This window comes from Zonotrichia albicollis, chromosome 15, assembly GCF_047830755.1.
Source record: "Zonotrichia albicollis isolate bZonAlb1 chromosome 15, bZonAlb1.hap1, whole genome shotgun sequence".
Classification (NCBI taxonomy): Eukaryota; Metazoa; Chordata; class Aves; order Passeriformes; family Passerellidae; genus Zonotrichia; species Zonotrichia albicollis.
The window spans coordinates 3566040-3582696 of record NC_133833.1 but is presented as its reverse complement, the minus strand read 5'-3'; the positions used below and the strand labels follow the sequence as shown (position 1 = coordinate 3582696).

General features: G+C 64.6%; 2 protein-coding genes across 4 annotated transcripts; both read left to right on the top strand.

Annotated features, from left to right (window-relative positions):
* Positions 1 to 462: 462 nt before the first annotated feature.
* CPLX2 (complexin 2) lies at positions 463 to 15621 on the top strand. 3 transcript variants are annotated; one of them, XM_074552411.1, is made up of 5 exons: positions 698 to 858; positions 5201 to 5297; positions 14255 to 14362; positions 14846 to 15021; positions 15197 to 15621. In XM_074552411.1, exons 3-5 carry the CDS (start codon positions 14332 to 14334, stop codon positions 15392 to 15394), a joined length of 405 nt encoding a protein of 134 aa, XP_074408512.1. In that variant the 5' UTR covers positions 698 to 858; positions 5201 to 5297; positions 14255 to 14331; the 3' UTR covers positions 15395 to 15621. The 3 variants fall into 3 exon arrangements, with proteins under 3 accessions (XP_074408511.1, XP_074408512.1, XP_074408513.1); XM_074552412.1 differs by lacking the exons at positions 698 to 858; positions 5201 to 5297 and adding an exon at positions 11859 to 11997; XM_074552410.1 differs by lacking the exons at positions 14846 to 15021; positions 15197 to 15621 and having other exon boundaries at positions 463 to 858; positions 14255 to 14336.
* LOC141730965 (uncharacterized) lies at positions 12088 to 14248 on the top strand. Its single transcript, XM_074552399.1, has 2 exons — positions 12088 to 13444; positions 13525 to 14248. Exons 1-2 carry the CDS (start codon positions 12469 to 12471, stop codon positions 13974 to 13976), a joined length of 1428 nt encoding a protein of 475 aa, XP_074408500.1. The 5' UTR covers positions 12088 to 12468; the 3' UTR covers positions 13977 to 14248.
* Positions 15622 to 16657: the final 1036 nt, after the last annotated feature.

The following is a 16657-nucleotide window of genomic DNA, read 5'->3' as shown; positions in this document are numbered from 1 at the left end:
CATGTCCCCATCCCGGAGCTCTGCAGCTCCCAGAGCAGCCCCTGCTCCAGCCCCTCCACCTCCTCTGCTCCCTCCTGGCTTTTCTGTGAGCCCTGCAGGCTCCAGCAGCTTCATGGCTCTTCATCACCCCATCCTCAGGACACCCTGTGAGAGAACCTGGGCAAGGGCTTTGTGCAGCAGGGATCTCTGATCTGGGGAGCACCTGAGACACCCAGGGGTGCCCTGTGTAGAGACCCCTGCTCTGGGGGCTTGGCAGTGCCACGGGAGAGGAATCACCAAATCAGGGAGGCAGAGAAGCACCGGGGCCTGTGGGGAGACAGCAAATATTAGAAGGAATGGCTGGATGGGGAGGAACTGGCAGGGCCAGGGGGTCCAGAGGGATGGCTGGGGAGTGGGGGGAATTGCTGGGTACTGGAGAAACGGGTGGCCAAGCAATGGGGTACTGGGAGACACGGCCACGCACTGGGGGTGGTTGTCATGCACCGGAGGCACAGGCGGTACCGGGAGGGACGCTCCGTACCGGGGGTGATGCGGGGTGAGGGGGGCACAGCCGGGTTGCAGGGGCGGATGGCTGAACAGCGGGGTGAGGCCATCTCGGTACCGGAGGAGCAATTACCGGTACCGGAGGGAACGCGGCCGGTAGCGGGGCGGAAGGCCGGGCCGGGGGCTGCCGCCCGGGGCGCGGGGCGGTCCGGAGGCGGGCACGGAGGCGGCCCCGCCCGGGAGGCCGTGCGGCGGAGGGGGAGCCAGCACCGGGCCCCCCCTGTACCGCTACGGCTCCCGCCTCCCTTCCGGCGGCGGCTCCTTCTCCGCGCCGGGGGCGGACGGGGCGCACCGGAGCTGCGCCGAGCCAGCCAGGTGGGTGCGGGACCGGGCCGGGCCGGGCCGCGCCGTGCCGTGCCGCAGAGCCCGGGGGGGGCGGCGATCGGCCCGCCGAGCCTCCCGGGGCCGCCGGCTTATATAACGGGGCGGCGGCCGCGGAGCGGCGGGATGCGGCATGCGGGGCGGGATGCGGGGCGGGATGCGGGGAGGATGCAGGTGATGCGGGGAGCCCGGCAGGTGATGCGGGTGCGGGGAGCCCGGCAGTGATGCGGGTGCGGGGAGCCATGCAGAGCTGAGCGGCGCCCCCCGGGTGCCCACCCGCAGCTCTGGGGAGGGGGACACGCCGGCGTGCAGGGATGGCAGGAGAAGGGCTGTCACCCCCGCGCCGGGCTTTGGATGCCCCTCCGTGCCCGGCCATGCCCTGCAGGAGGCTCCGCAGAGCGGGGCTGAGGGCAGGGAGAGGATGAGACCTGATCCCGCCATCACCCCCTGCCCGCTGCTCCGTGCTCCTTCCTGCCGTGGGGATCTCGGTACCTGCCGGGCTCCTCCCGTGCCTCCCCATCAGGGGCTTCCTCCTCCACCCCGCTCTCCATCCACGGCTCAGCCCCACCACTCGTGGAGCATCCCAGCCTCACTGTTCCCAGTCCCTTGAGATTCAACCCCTCTCCCCTGTGCACTGTCCCCACAAGGCTGAGCCCCCCAGCCCAGCCCTGTCCCCGCCGTGTCCCCAGCAGCACAGGGACAGGTGGCTGCTGCCATCCAGGCCTTGGCACACGCGGTGGCAGTGCCACCCGCATGGCACCGGCGTGACCGGGCAGCCGCTGCCCGAGGCTGGCAGAGCAGTGAGTCAGAGCACAGAGGCAGGGCTGGCACCTCGCTCAGAACAGGGCTCAGCGCTCAGGGCTTCTCCTGCAACCTGCCAGGCTCCGTGCTCAGGCTCCAGCAGCTGCTGGCCAGGGCTGCTGAGGGAACCAGAGTGATTGGAGTCAAGCTGAGGGGCTGGCTTTGCAAATCGAGGATGAGGAAGGATGGGCTGGACATTCAGAGAAATGCCCTCCCTGCCAAACCTGCACTTGTGTCTCTGAGGCTGCAGGACCCCGAGGGCTGCCAGGACAGGCTCCAGCATAGAAACAAAGGAACTCAGTCCCATCCAGTAGCACTGCTCACAGTGTCTGACCCTCACCCTCCTGGGGAAACTGGAGATGGCTCAGCTGAGACAAACTGGCACAGAAAAATGTCTCAAAGTCTCACTTGGCTCTGGGCCGAGTGTTTGTTTCTTCGATTGCCTTGCTTGATGACATTAGTATTGAAATGACCCTGAGCAGACAGAGCTCAGGACACCTCACTGCCCTGGAGGGGATTGTGGTTCACACCTGGGCTCTTCCCTGGGCTTCTGCAGGGGCTGCTGCCAGGCAAAGCCCACCAGGCCCATACCAGGCACCAAGGGCAGCTGTGCTGAGTTGCCCAGCCTGGTTCATGCTCTGGAGATGAGAAGTCCCTGTGGAAAACCCCTATGGGGAGGAGGTGGTGATCACTGGCGGTGTGGCACATCTCCATTCCTACCCCTGGGCACCGGTGTGCCCCTGTGGCATGTAGCTCTGGAGCTCTGGCATGGCAGGAGAGCATGGTCACTGCAGCCCAGGCTGCATGGCACCGAGCCCAGGCCCTTGGGCATCACACACTGCCCCAGCAGCCAGGGCTGGACCCAGAGGATCTTCCCCGTGGCCAGAGGATCTCTGCTCTCACCCACAGCCTCTGTGCTCCTGGCCAGGCCTTCCCATTTGTTCTTATGCCAGCATCATCCTGGAGTTTAAATGCTCCCTCTCCCTCCCTGGTGTTTATTCTCTGGGTGTATTTATAGAGAGCAATCAGGCCTGCTCAGCCAGGGTAAACAAGCTGTGCTCCTGCTCCTGCTCCTGCTCTCGCCTGAGCGCCCTCTGCTCGTCCCAGGAGCTTTCCCCTCTGCTCTCCTGCTCCCCCCGAGCCTCCCTGCCTGCAGAGACCCCGACCAGTGCCTTGTCCAGCTGTGGGTTCTGCCACTGTCACCTTTGCTGTGTTGTTCTGCACCACCCTGCTCGTCCTGCACACAGCCAGAGCAGCAGGTCCTTCCCTCCCTGGCTGGTGCCACCAGCCCCTCTGTGGCACTCAGAAACATTGCTCATCCCAGTCACATCCCAGAGCCCCACAATGGTGCACCCAGACCTACCCCAGTCTGAGGTGGGAGGAATTGTGCCAGAGCAATTGAGGTGTTTGAGGCTGAGGATCTTTGCTTTTTGAAGGCAAAGTAGGTCAGCTCAGGTGCAGACCTCACCTGGGGAATGCCTCGGGGGGCTGCCCACTGTGGCAGGGCACCCTGAGTCCCCTGCACCCTGCATGAGAGCCAGGACAGCACGCTGCCAGCACGGCTGTCCCCCGACTTTGTGACTCTGAACCCTCCTTCTCTCCTGCTGCCCAGGCTGGAAACTGGTGCCAGACCCAGGAGCATCTCCCTTAGGCAGGGAAAGTGATTTGAGATGTGCCCTGAGTTTCTCAGCTCACCCTCCTCCTTCCCCAGCCTCCCCTCCTCTCAGACACTTGCACAAGCTCAGCTGCTCAGGCAGGGTGCTGAGAGCTGGATGTGCCAAAGCAGAAGAGCTGTGGGCTCACTAATGTCTCATCTGGAGCATTCAGTTTTCCCTGTGTCTTGTGTCCAGACTGGATCAAAACGTCCCTGCCAGCACCTGGGGGCACTGCTGTCCCTGGAGCTGTTCTGGCACCATCACCCTGCTCTGCTGCTCCTGTCCTCTGCTTTGGCTGTGCTTGGTGTCTGGCTGCCTGGACAGACAGACAGACTGACTGAGCTGGTGCAGCTGTCCAGGTGAGATGCATCTTCGTGGTACTGCCAGGCTCTGCCTATTGCAAAGGAGATAAAAACCTCTTTGGTCTGGCTGAAATAAAAAATACCCTGCAGGGATTAGAGCAGCACCTGCAGGGTTTAGAGCAGCACCCCTCAGGACTCTCTGCTTTCTCTCAAGTGCCTGGGCGGGGTGTTCCTGCCCTTCCCACCCTCTGGGGTTTCAGCAGACAAATCTCTGCTGCTGTGCACCCCAGGCCATGGCAGCAGAGCCACCCTGCCTCTCCCAGCCCAGCTGTGTCCTTGGCACGGCGCTGTCTGGAAACCAGACGCCCCCAGGAGCACATCCCTGCAGCTCTGCAGCCCGTCTCACCCTGCTCCAGAGCCTTCCCACATCCCAAAGGAGGCAGTGGTTGTCCCCAGCAAAGGTCACCTTCACGCTGCTGCTGAGCCCTGTGCAGGCCGAGCTCTCTGCACTGCATCTCCCAGGGCACCAGGCACCCTTCTGGGGTCTCCCACTGGGGACCCTTTGCCTCTTCCCACAGCCAACCTCCCCAAACCTGTTCCCAGGGGCTGTCAGTGCCTCCTGCTCCAGGGTTGGGATGAGGCATCCCTGCTCTGTGAAGCTTTTCAGAATGCAGGCTCCATCCTTCCATGGCAGCCCTGCTCCTCCCACAGCATCAGTGTTCCCCTGGCTCCCCTGGGTCACAGATTTATCTCCAATTTGCCAAAGCCTCCCTCCTTCCCCAGGGTGGAGGAAAAGCCTTTGCTTGAAGTCAGGATGAATTTGTAACTTCCCCAGGAACCTGCTCCTCCAGTGCTGAGGAAAAATCGTGCTCATGACACATCTCACAGTGACATGAGCCACACCACAGGGACAGCCCACCCCAGAACAGCCAGCGTGGCACCCAGCTCCCTGCACAGCCCCTGCCCATGCCAGCATCTCCCCAAGCCTCACAGGGCAATTTCAAGGGCATTTAGGAAGGGATGAGATCCCCAGACAGAAGTTTCCTGAGGCCCAAAGCAGCACCAGGCTTCCTCCACTTGCTGAGTCTGAGCAAAGACTTCTGTCTGCTGGCTTGTTTTAACTTGCCATTATGTTCTCCAAAGGAGAAATTCATCATGTGCAAGCTAAGGAAGGCAGAGTCAATGTGAAATTTTAAAACCTTTAAAGAGTTGAGAGCCTCTCAATTTTTAATGAAGGCATCCGAACTGCCAGGTACCTGCAGAGATGGCCAGGAGCCCTCTGCCAGCAGCAGAGTGGGTGCCCCTGATCCAGGAGAGGAAGAGCTGCCACCTCCTGCACCTCCTCACCCTCTGCACGCCCTGCTGGGCTCCCTCCTGCAGGGACATGGTGCCTCTGGGCAGTTGCTCCATCCTTGAGATGGGGATGCAGGGAGCACACAGAGCCAGCCAGGTGGAGGAGAGGGCAGCAAGCAGTGGTGTGCTCTGTCTGTCCCCCATCAAATGACTCCCCTTTGTGTGTCCCCCCAGTGCTGTGGCCCCTCCAAGGCGCTCATGCTGTCGCTGTTGGTGTCTCTGCAGGCCCTGCTCTCCCTGCGATGCTCAGCCACCCCCACGAGGTCCCTGTCCCCTGCGTTAGGTGCTGAAGCAGCAGGCTCCCGGTGCTGCACACAACAAGGTAGGCAGCGCTGTGGCTCTTGGGGGGCTGGGGGGGCCATTTCACTGCCCGTGGTGTCGGGGGCACAGCAGAGTCATGGGGTGGATGGGGAGGCTCAGAGGTAACACGTGGTGGAGCCAGTCAGGTCACCCAGGATGGGGGGGACTCATCTTGGTGACACTTTGAGGCAGGCAAGAGGCATCTGAAGCAGCTCAGGGCCGGGGGAGTGAGGACCAGCTCAGGATCTCAGCAGATGCTGGGCATGGTCCCACCTGGAGACCATGGCAAGTGATGGTGACTGTGGAGGTGGCACAGGGCCAGGGGATTTTTTCTTTCTTCTTCTTTTTTTTTTTTTTTGGTTTTTTTTTTTTTTTTTTCATTTGAAAGCCCCCAGATGGGAAAGGTACGAGCCAAACCCTTCTGAAAGCAGCCAAGAATGAATTTCTGGCCCGAGCCCCAGCAGCTCTTGGAGCAGCACGGTGCCTGTCCGGCGTCACGGCGCAGCAGAAACCCCCAGCACAGGCAGCTGGGGGCAGCAAGCCCCACACCCAGCCCAGCCACTCCTGGGGCCCCCTCCCCAGCTCCCCAGGCAGGGCAGTCAGGCTCATCCTGCTGCTCCCACCGAGCTGCAGCTTGGCCCCAGCCCAGGCACCCAGATGTCCCCCCAGGCTGCCACGGAGCCCCCACCATGCAGCCATCTGCTGCCAGCAGGGTGCCCCTGGTGCTGTCCCCCTTATCCAGCTCTGTTGCCCAGGCCATGGGGCATTCAGGGCTCCCAAATCTCCCCTCTCATGGGATACAATGAGCCTTTCCCTCACTGCTCTCCCAGAGCCACCTTTGGGCCAAGCATCCCTGCTCCTCACTCCCTCCCACCCCTCAGCACTGCTGGTACAGAGAGGGGTTAAAGCACCCCTGTCCTCAACTCAGGTGCCCCAATGAGATTACAGGATCTTTACAAAAGCAATGCTTTATCAACATGAGGCTGATAAAGGGGAGCAGTGCCAGGGGTCTCATTTTTAGGGTGTTTTGGCTGGAGAGGGGACAGGTGGGGGCTGCCATTGCTCTGCTCTGACCTGGCTACCCAACCTTGAGCCAATCATGCCTTTGTCCTTTGTGTCTTGTTTCTGCCAGTGAAATGAGGGTGGGTATAACCACTTTGAGTCTTTCAGTGGGGAGTGGGTGCCCAAATCCCATGCTGACACAGAGCCAGGAGATGATCCCTGTGCATCCACCACCCATGCAGTCCTGACCACCTCAGTCAGTGGTGTCTGCATGGGCCCTGTCAGTGTGGCAAGGCTGAAAATCCGTGTGTGCACAGGGTGAGGGGCTGGGCAGGCAGCACAGGGGCTCAGGGGGGTTTTGCTGCTTCTCAAGCAGAGCCTGGTGTGCTGTGCCCAGCCCAGCTCCGCACCGGCCCTGCAGAGCTGCGGGTGTGCGTGCCTGCCATAAATATTGATGGGGTGCACTCGGCGCCAGCGTGCCCTTGGAGAGGCCATGGGGGTGGAAATGCTGTCCCTGCTGCGTGGGCAGGGCAGCACAGCCTGGGGGAGAGCACCCAGGGGAACACAGAGTCTGTTCCGGGGGGTCGGAGCCATCCTATAGGGATGGGGGCTTGGAAGCGGCCAGGTGAGTAAGGCCAGGGGTCATAAACCTGTTTGGGGAGCTGGCCAGACCTGCAGTGAGCCTTAATGTGGCGGCTGAGTCTGCAGAGAGCCACCAGGGCCTGTCCCCAGCAGCCACAGCAGGATAAACAGCGAGGGGCTGCAGTGCCTCTGTTTAACAATGCACAGCACAGAGGCACCGGGCACACGCAGGGAGTCGGGAGTGCAGGCATGAGGAGTCACCACTGCAGCTCTCCAGGGGCAGGGTCCGTCCCAGCAGGGACCCCTGGCACTCCCAGGTCCATCCCAGCAGGGCCCCCTGGCACTCACAGGTCTATCCTGGTGTGCCTCAGTGCTCGTGTTGTCTCCTTGGGGTTCTGGGTGGCTCTGAGACCAGGGCTGGGTGACCAAGGGGCGCAGAGCAGGGGTGGCAAAGCCAAGGTGCTCGGTCACACCGTGGCTGACAGCCCAGCCACTCTGGAGTGTTCTTAGCTGGAGCCTGGGGCTGAGTCCCTGTCCCCTTGGGAGGTCCCGCTGGGAGATTCAGCCCCTGCAGCGCTGTGTGACACCGATGTGGGTGTAGATGGCAATTTTGGGGAGCTCTGGAGGGCTGAGCAGCACTGGGAGCACCCCTCTCTCTCTGATACCCTCCGGGGGCACTGCCATGCTGGGAACAGCTGGAATTACTGGCTCCGTCCTCTCCTTTCCCCATCCCTGGCTCAGCCGCAGCCTCCTTGCCCCACAGGCAGGGCTGGGATGAGCAGGTGCGGGATGGGGCCCCGCAGGCAGGGCTGGGATGAGCAGGTTCATGATGGGGCCCCGCAGGCAGGGCTGGGATGAGCAGGTGCGGGATGGGGCCCTGCAGGCAGGGCTGGGATGAGCAGGTTCATGATGGGGCCCCACAGGGGTGAGCTCACAGCCGGCTCCTGTGGATGCCCCGGGCACAGCCCTGCGAGGAGCAGCCCCGTGATCCAGCCCCATGTGCTCCCTGCACCCGCTGCTCCCCAAAGCACACTGCACCCCGAGAGGGGCAGGATGGGCTGGGGGTGCCCCCTGCACCCCTTGTCCAGCCAGGAGAGAGTGGCAGTGACAGGGCTGTGGCAGCAATGCAGATGGGCAGTAATGCAGAGGGTTGTGATGCAGGGATGCAGCAACAGCCGCAGTGTCAGCCCAGGGCCCCTCTGGCTGCAGGGGTGCACAGGGGGAGCAGCAGGATCCCCCCCAAGCCAGCCAGCAAAGCCCAGAGCCAGGGAGAGCCCCAGGGCTTGGGGCTGGCAGAAGTTACCCCATAAGGGTGGGTTTTGTCTATTTGCTGTGTCCCTCTCTGTGAGCTCAGGGGGCCCTGCCACAGCTGGAGCTTCATGGTGGAGCGGGGCTCAGGCTGTGGCAGGAGCCCACCTCCCTCCCCAGCCCCGGGGCTCCTGGTGAGTGCTGAGCAAACAGACCCCACTCACACCCCGTGTGTGACATGGCTGTGATAAGGGCTGGGTGGCTGCTGGGGTCTCTCTCACGGTGCTGGGGGTCTGTGGCTTGCTGCAGGGACAGAGTGGTGGCCGCAGCATCCCCAGGGACTGCACGTGGGTGGCTCTGGGCACCACAGAGTCTCCCGGCCCTGACACAGCATGAGGGAGTGACGCCGGGTCCCCGCTGTCCCCAGCAGTCTGTGCTCAGCGCTGAGCTGGAGGGGCTGCTGGCTCCAGACTGACCCCACAGCACGGCTGGTGCCTGTCCCTGTCCCTGTCCCCCCCCAAGGGACCAGAGCTGCTCTTCAGAGGCTGCAGCTGCTGCATGTTTCGTGCTGCCTCTTCCTCTTCTCCCCGCTGCTGTTTTTGTTTTGTTTAAGAGGCTGGGTTACGAATTTTAAACAGGCTCCTGAAAAACCCAATTACCTCCAGAAGACAACCTGATAAAAGCTGCCTAAGTGGCACTGTGGAAATCGCCTTGTGCAGCAGCTGAGGGAAAACCAACATAACAAAGCCTCTGGAAATGGAGTTAACCACTTTTAATCCCTCGGTGCAATGAGAAGGACCAATAATTATTTTCTGCAAAGATGTTGGGGGCGGTAAGTGGAATAACTGCCCTGGGCTAATGGGTGACAGCAGGCTGGGCTGGCAGTGCTGCAGGGATGGGTGCAGCTATTCCCTCTGCCCGGGGGCTTTGAAAGGGCCCACAGAGGCTGTGACCTTGCAGGGTCCCTGTCTGGCTATCAGGGGACAATGGGGACGATGCCAGCAGGCAGGTGCCACTCAGGGATTGCTGTGGCCGATGTGGTGGCACCAGCCAGCCCCATCCTCTCCCTGGGTGCCAGCTTGGAGTGGAGCATGGAACTGCTGGGGCCCTGGCACCTGTGCTGACTCCACAGAGGCGTTTGCAGGGTTTGGAGGTGCTGAGAGCTTCCTCCTCCTTTTGGCTACGGCGCTGCTCCCCAGCCCCTCACACCTCCCCCCATCCCTTCCCTTCCTGCCTCCCCCAGAGCTCCAGGCAGGCACCCAGCAGGTGACACTGCCCGGGATGATGCCAAGGAACAGCTGGGCCTAAAGGAGTGCCCACACTGGGCACGAGCCCCGGGAGCATCCCCCAAACACCAGCTCAGCTCTGGGACTGCAGGGATCCATCTCTGGATCCATCTCTGTCCCACAGCAGGAGTGTGCAGGGCAGGGGGCAATGCCCAGGGCTGCTCTTCCCATGGGATCCTGGCCAGCAGGGCAGAGCAGGGAGCCCCCAGCCCGGCAGCTGCGGTGGCACTGCCGGCACTGGCAGCTGGAGTGCTGGGGCGGGCGGCCTGAGCTCACACAGCCTCGTGCTTCCCGCAGCAGCAGGGACGGGGGCTGCTCGCCCACCTCCCCGGCCACCCAAACCCACGCGGGGACAGTGACTGGGGACAGTGACTGGGGACAGTGACTGGGGACAGTGATTGGGGACAGTGCCTGGGGGCAGTGACTGGGGACAGTGCCCGGGGACAGTGCTTGGGGGCAGTGACTGGGGACAGTGCCTGGGGACAGTGATTGGGAACAGTGACTGGGGACAGTGCCTGGGGACAGTGCCTGGGGACAGTGACTGGGGACAGTGATTGGGAACAGTGACTGGGGACAGTGATTGGGGGCAGTGATTGGGGGCAGTGACTGGGGGCAGTGACTGGGGACAGTGATTGGGAACAGTGACTGGGGACAGTGACTGGGGACAGTGATTGGGGACAGTGACTGGGGGCAGTGACTGGGGACAGTGCCTGGGGACAGTGCTCCAGGCCCCTGACTCCCAAGAAAGGCAAGCCCAATTTAGCACTGGGCGCTTGCACAAGGGATGTCCCTGCCAGTTTGGCCTGAGCTGATACTGGGAGCAGTCCTCTCTGGCACACTGGGATCTACTGGAGGAGGATGTGTTTAATGAGCCGAGGCATCTCCAAAGATTGAAAGACTCAAGGACCCATCCCAGGAACAAAAGGAGGCGTTTGTCAGGCGCTGAGAGACGGGCTCGTTAATTCCTCCTGGCTGTCACACTTATCTGTAATGAATTTGTGCTCCGCTGTATTATTTTTAATACAATAGGAGCGGTGCCGCCCGCCCACCGCCCGGCTGCCGGGAGCGCTGACGTCAACGCCCGGAGCAGGGCTGCCGCAGGACGGACGGACGGACGGACGGACGGACAGACGGGCGGGCCGAGCACAGGCCTGGCTTGCCGCCCACGTGCCCGTCCCGCCAGCTGCCAGCAGGCAGAGCGGGGCTGGGCACAAGGGCAGGAGGGTTTTTTATCTTGGAGGTGGAAAAAGGAGTTGTTGGTCAGTGCCAGGCTGAGGGCTCGGGGCTGGTGGAGATGGGTTGTGCCAGGGGTGTTTTTGGGAGCAGTGAGAGTGGGTGAACAAGAGGGACAAGTCCCTGATGTGCTGTCCCTGTGCTGAGTTGTTCGTGGCGGCGGCCGTGCGGTGAGGCAGGAGCTGGCAGCGGCTGTGCACGCACAGATCTGCCAGTGCATCTCTCTGGAGGTGGCACTTGCAAGCCAGTTTTGTCCCCCCTGGCTGAGAGATGTCCCCCCACTCCTGCCCCACATCCTGCATCTCCCCCAGCCTTCCCACAGCAGCCCCAGCAGCATCTCCTGAGCCCACCCCAGGGGGCTTGTAGGGTCAGCTGCAGCCTGTCCCAGCTCCCTGCAGCCCCCCACGTTTAGGGGGGCCATCCCTAAAGCACCCCGACCCTCTGCAGTGCCCTGCTGGGCTCCCACAGGCTGCTGGTCCAGAGCGTCACTATCAAACACGGGCTATCCCAAAGCCCGGCTGCAAGTGCCACTGGTGAGATTCGCACAGGGCTCCTGTTGTCTCTGAGAACCCAGGGCTGCATTAATGAGGAGGCACCGGCTGTGTGAGGAGCACACAGCGTCCCTGAGCATCGGGACAGGGCTGGGGAGCCCTGTCCCGCACTGCAGAGGGGGAGCACGGGAGGGGCTCAGGAGCCCATCTGCATTCGGGCAGGTGCAGCGGGGCAGGCAGGGGGGTGCACCCCATTTCCTACCCAGGAACCCTTCGCTGAAGGGGGTTCTGAGCTCCGTGGGCATCCCACCATAGACCCCCTCTGGCATCCCCTCCCTGCCCTGGGAACCCCGCGGGGGGAGCAGCACCAAAAATCCAAAGCTGGGGCCCCCGAGCGGCAGCTCTTGGCGGAAAGGGGAGGGAGGGTGATATGATTTATCAGGGACTTTAATTAAACTCCCGCAGCCGCCCCGCATCGCTGCAGAGGAGGCCGGGGAGCTGCGGGTCGGGGGTTCAGTGAGGGAGCCGGGGCTGCGGGACCGGGGGCACCTCGGGCTGATGAGCGCCTCGTTTCCCCGGTAATTGCAGCGGCGGTGAATCATTAACCCCGCGCAGGAGGCGCTGCCCCGCGGGTGCTGTCCGAGGGGCCCCGTCCCGGGGAGCGCTGCGGGGCTGCTCGGGACGTTCCCGGGGGTCGTGCGGCGTTTCCCGGGAGGGTCCCGCGCCCCGCCGCCCCCGCGGGGGCCGGTCCGCACGGTGGCGGTGGCGGGGGGTGTCGCTCCGGGCGGGCCCACGCGTGCCGCCGGGGGCGGGAGGGGGCCGGGCCGCGGCGGGGCGGGGCGGGGCGGAGCGGCGGCAGCGGCGAGCGGCGGCGGAGCCGGTGAGTGCCGGTGCTGAAGGGACAGCGCCGCCGCTGCGGCACCGGGCGGCCCCGGGCGGGGCCCCGCGCCGCAGACCCCGGGGTGGGCTGGGGGGGAGAGGGGTCCCCGCGGCCCCTGCGCGACCCTCGCCCCCCGCGCGGTTCCCGCCTTCCCCGTGTCCCCGCGTTCCCCGGTGTCCCCTGCGCCCCCGGTGCGCGTTCCCCGACCCGGGTTCCCCCCTCGTCGTCCTTGTGCCTGCGCCCCACCTTCCCCCGCTCCTCACGGCGGCGCGCCCCCCGCGTCCCGCTGCGGTGCCGGTGTCCCCCGCATGCCGGGTGTCCGCTACGTCCCGTGTCCCCGCTGTCCCCCGCCTTCCCGGCGCCCCCCCGTGTCTCCTGCGTCTCTGCAGCCCCTGTGGCCCCGGTATCCCGGTGCCTGCCGGTGTTCCCCCCGTTTGCTGTGTTCCCCCTGTGTCGCGCGTGCAGCTCCCGATGTCCCCCGCTATCGCTACGAGCCCCCCCGTGACGCGACCCCCGTGCTCCGGTGCTCCCCGTGATCCTTGCACCTTGCCTACGGCTCCGGTGTCCCTGCGCTCTCCGGTGTTCCCCGAACCCGGTGCCCCCCAAGCCCCCGCTGCAGTCCCAGCTCAGTACAGTGCTGAGCCCCCCCCAGATTGTCGTGGGGTGCCCCGGGGCTGGCAGCAGCAAATTTCCCGAGGTCACAGCTCCCCCAGCCCCATGGGGGTTCCGGGGAGCCAGGGTGGGGGTACCCGCTGGGCTGCAGCACCCACCGGGCACGTACACACACACTCACACACACACACACACACACACACACTGCAAACTGCACCCCCAGGCTCCGAGCACAGCCTGCAGCACCCCACTCACACGGGGCACGTGGGGGGCACGGGCACCCCCACACACACACCCTCTGCCGTAATCCCCCGCATGCACACACACACACGGAGCACACAGGCAGCCTGCAACACCCCCACACGTACACACACGCGACACAGTCTGCAAATTTGTGTGCTCAGCCCCCCGTGCAGCCTGCAAACCCACGGACCTGCACACACAACCCCCCCACACTCACACTCGCACCGCCTGCAGCACCCCCCGAGTGTGCAAACTCACGCACACCCGCAGCACAAACACCCAGCAGGCAGGCACAGCCCGCAGCCCTGCGTGCACACGCATCCGCAGAGCCCGCAGACCCCAAAACTCGCGCACGCTCGCGCTCCAAGCTGGCAAACGGGCTGCAAACCCGCTCATCACGGGAGCACACGCAACCTGCAGCCCCACAAAGTTACCCACACGCACCCCCCATGCAAACACAGCCTGCAGGCACCCGCAAACACACCTCTTGAGCAAACACAGCCCGCACGCAGAGCTCACGCGCGGCACACGCAGGCACAGCACGCACCCGCTCCGTCCTGCTCAGGCAGTGTCCCTGCACGGTGTCACCCACCTGCGCAGGCAATGCCCCTGCACGGTGTCACCCACCTGCTCCATCTTGTACAGGCAGTGCCCCTGCACGGTGTCACCCACCCGCTCCATCCTGTACAGGCAGTGCCCCTGCACCGTGTCACCCACCTGCACAGGCAGTGCCCCTGCACGGTGTCACCCACCTGCACAGGCAATGCCCCTGCACGGTGTCACCCACCCGCTCCATCTTGTACAGGCAGTGTCCCTGCACGGTGTCACCCACCCGCAGCACCAGCACGGATCGCACACACAGGGATCACACACCAGTCACAGGCTGCTGCTGCCTGCAACCCCTGCAGCCCCCAAGCGCTGCCGCAAGGTGCCAACAGCCTCTTCCCCATCCCTCTGCAGAGCACTCGTGCTGCTGTAGACACACACACACGGCACCCCGGGTCCCCCACACAAGGTCTGTCACCCTCTCCTGCACAGCAGGGGCACACGATGCACGGTGGCGTGGTGGGTCCCCATCCCACCAGCCCCCAAGCAGCACACCAGGGCTCCTGGTGCGACACTAAGGGCAATGCTGAGGTGGAACATCCCTCTGGAGTCCCTGCCTTGGTGTCTCCACAGGTCCTCAAGGCCAGAAGGGATGTAGGAAGGGGGCTGAGGGGAGCAGGCACTGTCACTCTCTGCCTGCACACCCCAGAACTTCCTTCTGCCCATCCTGAAGGGCATTTGGGCTGAGGATACAGAGGGTGCAAAGCACAGCCCCAGAGATCATTCCATCCCTCAGCCTGGGCAGCAGGGAACCTCAGCATGGTATCCCCAGCCTTGTCCTTCTCTGCCTGCGCAGGTGGCCCAGGTCAGCAAGCCCGGAGAGCGGTGGATGAGCGCTGGGCACCGGCCTAGCCACACGCACACACCGGCACCATGGACTTCGTCATGAAGCAAGCGCTGGGCGGTGAGTGCGAGCTGTTCCCCCTCAAGGGTCCCCATCTGTGAGCAATGCAGGCCCAGCACCCCAGCAGCGCAGTGGGAGGGACATGGCAAGGGGACAGAGTGACACAGAGTGCCACCAGCAATGGGGAGCTGCTGCTGGAGCCCTCCAGGTTTCCCACTTCCAGTGCCATCAGCGGCTGGCTGGGGAATCCTGGCTCTTCTGCTGTTCAGTGGGATTCCCCAGCAGGTCCCCTGGGTGCTGAAGAAGGAGCTGCTGGCATCTCCCCCAGCTGACACTGAACTAGGGCAGAACAGCCAGCCCGTGGTACTCCCCATCCCCACAGCCTCCCGAGCCTGTCTGCAGCCCACTTCAGCACAGGTGGCCCTGGGGATGTCCCAGGTCCTCCTTGCCAGGGACCTCCTTGCCCTCCCTGCTCCTGCAGGATCTTTGGCAGAGCACCACGCTGCAGCACACTTGGGGACCAACCAAGGGTCTTATGCGCAGGGGCCACCAAGGACATGGGGAAGATGCTGGGGGGCGAGGAGGAGAAGGATCCCGACGCGCAGAAGAAGGAGGAGGAGAGGCAGGAAGCCCTGCGCCAGCAGGAGGAGGAGCGGAAAGCCAAGCACGCCCGCATGGAAGCGGAACGGGAGAAAGTCCGGCAGCAGATCCGTGACAAGGTGGGCACACACCTCCCCTGGGCCCGCCCCGGCCCCCCCTATGGCAGCCGGGCTGGGGCTGGGACAGGGAGCCGGCATGGCCGGGTGGAGGGCGGCCGAGCCGGTGGCGATGGGCACGGGGCACAGCGCGGGCAGTGCCCGCCGCCTGCCCTGCTGAGAGCCTGTGTCCCCTCAGTACGGGCTGAAGAAGAAGGAGGAGAAGGAAGCAGAGGAGAAAGCTGCTCTGGAGCAGCCGTGTGAGGGCAGCCTGACGCGCCCCAAGAAGGCGATCCCGGCAGGCTGTGGGGACGAGGAAGAGGAGGAGGAGGAGAGCATCCTGGACACCGTCCTCAAGTACCTGCCCGGCCCACTGCAGGATATGTTCAAGAAGTAACAGCACCGTCAACCCTGCCATAGGGTGCTGGGGCAAGGGCGCCCTCTCTCCTGCAACTCCTCCATCAGTTCCCTCGGCCCCGGAGAGGGGGTCCCCACACCCCCTCCCATCCCCTCCTGCCCTGTCCCCCGACCAGACCAAAAGCCCGCCCCGTCCCGTCCAGGCAGGGCCCCCCCACCACGCCAAAGGGGAGCAGCCCTGGCCGGACAGGGCGAACCGGGACCAAATGCACTGATGTAACCTCGCGGCAGGCCAGGGGCACCCAGGCCCTACCGGCCCCCCGGGATGGCTCCTCGTGCCCCCTGCCCTGCCCCTTCTCTTCTCCCAGGGGACCCCAGGAGGGCTCTGCTCGCCTGCCCCCGTCCCCAACACTGCCATCCCCCTGCCCCCTCCCGCCCTGGGCCAAGCCCGAAGCACAAAGCCAGGCGCCCTGCCCGCAGCTCCCCCAGCCCCGGTCGTCGGGCACGGGGGTCCCCCGGGGCTGCCCGGTGTGCTCCTGCATCGGGGGGTTGGAGGGGACCCCCCTCCCCGCATCTCTGGCCCCATAGTTAAAGCCATATCAGTTAGACTGCAATACTTCAGCACCGGGAGCAGCGGGCGCCGCGCTCCGCCAACCGTGTACAAAGGCACGCGCGGGGCAGGGGCCCCCCTGCCCCGTCCCCGTCCCCGCCGCTCGCTCGTCCGTGTCTTGGCCCCGCTGGCCCCCGTCCTCGCATTAGTGTCTCCGTGCCAGGGTGCGCCCCGTCGCTCCATGCGTCCTCGTGTCCGCTGCTCTGACTCCCAGCCCCGCGTCCCCACTGTCCCCGGGGGCCGCCCGCGGCGCCCTCGCCGTGCTGCGGGACCCCCGCTCTGTCCCCTGCAATAACGCCAGCGCGGGCCGAGGGCTGCCGGGCCACTCCCGGGTGGGGACACCCGGCTGCCCTCACCCGACGCTGGACACGTGGGTCCCCGGGCCTGGGAAGGGATCCCTGGGCAAGCGCCCCGGGGTGTCCCAGGAGCCCCTGCTTGCACCCCAACCGGGGGAGGCAGGGGCACAGCCCCATCCCGGCCCGTCTCTGCCACACCGTGCTCCCCCTCCCTCCCTCCCTCCCTGTGCTTCCTCAGCCACGGCCCCCGGCCGCTCCCCAGGGCCCTCCCGGGAGATGGCGGGCAGCTCGGGGCCCCACAGACATGCTGTGACCATCCTGCTCGAACTAGTCTTTGACGATCTAATAAAATAAAGGGATTTGTACATTGCTCCGGCCTCTCCTCATCTGTTGGTTT

Bases quoted from the DNA above. Each gene is read 5' to 3' on its own strand.
- CPLX2 (XM_074552410.1), top strand. From the start codon at position 478: ATGCACCGGAGGCACAGGCGGTACCGGGAGGGACGCTCCGTACCGGGG. The intron at 859-5,200 runs GTGGGTGCGGGA...GTGTCTCTGCAG, and splicing joins AGCTGCGCCGAGCCAGCCAG to GCCCTGCTCTCCCTGCGATG. The intron at 5,298-14,254 runs GTAGGCAGCGCT...CTGCCTGCGCAG, and splicing joins CCGGTGCTGCACACAACAAG to GTGGCCCAGGTCAGCAAGCC.
- LOC141730965 (XM_074552399.1), top strand. From the start codon at position 12,469: ATGTCCCCCGCTATCGCTACGAGCCCCCCCGTGACGCGACCCCCGTGC. The intron at 13,445-13,524 runs CTGCGCAGGCAA...GGTGTCACCCAC, and splicing joins CCCTGCACGGTGTCACCCAC to CCGCTCCATCCTGTACAGGC.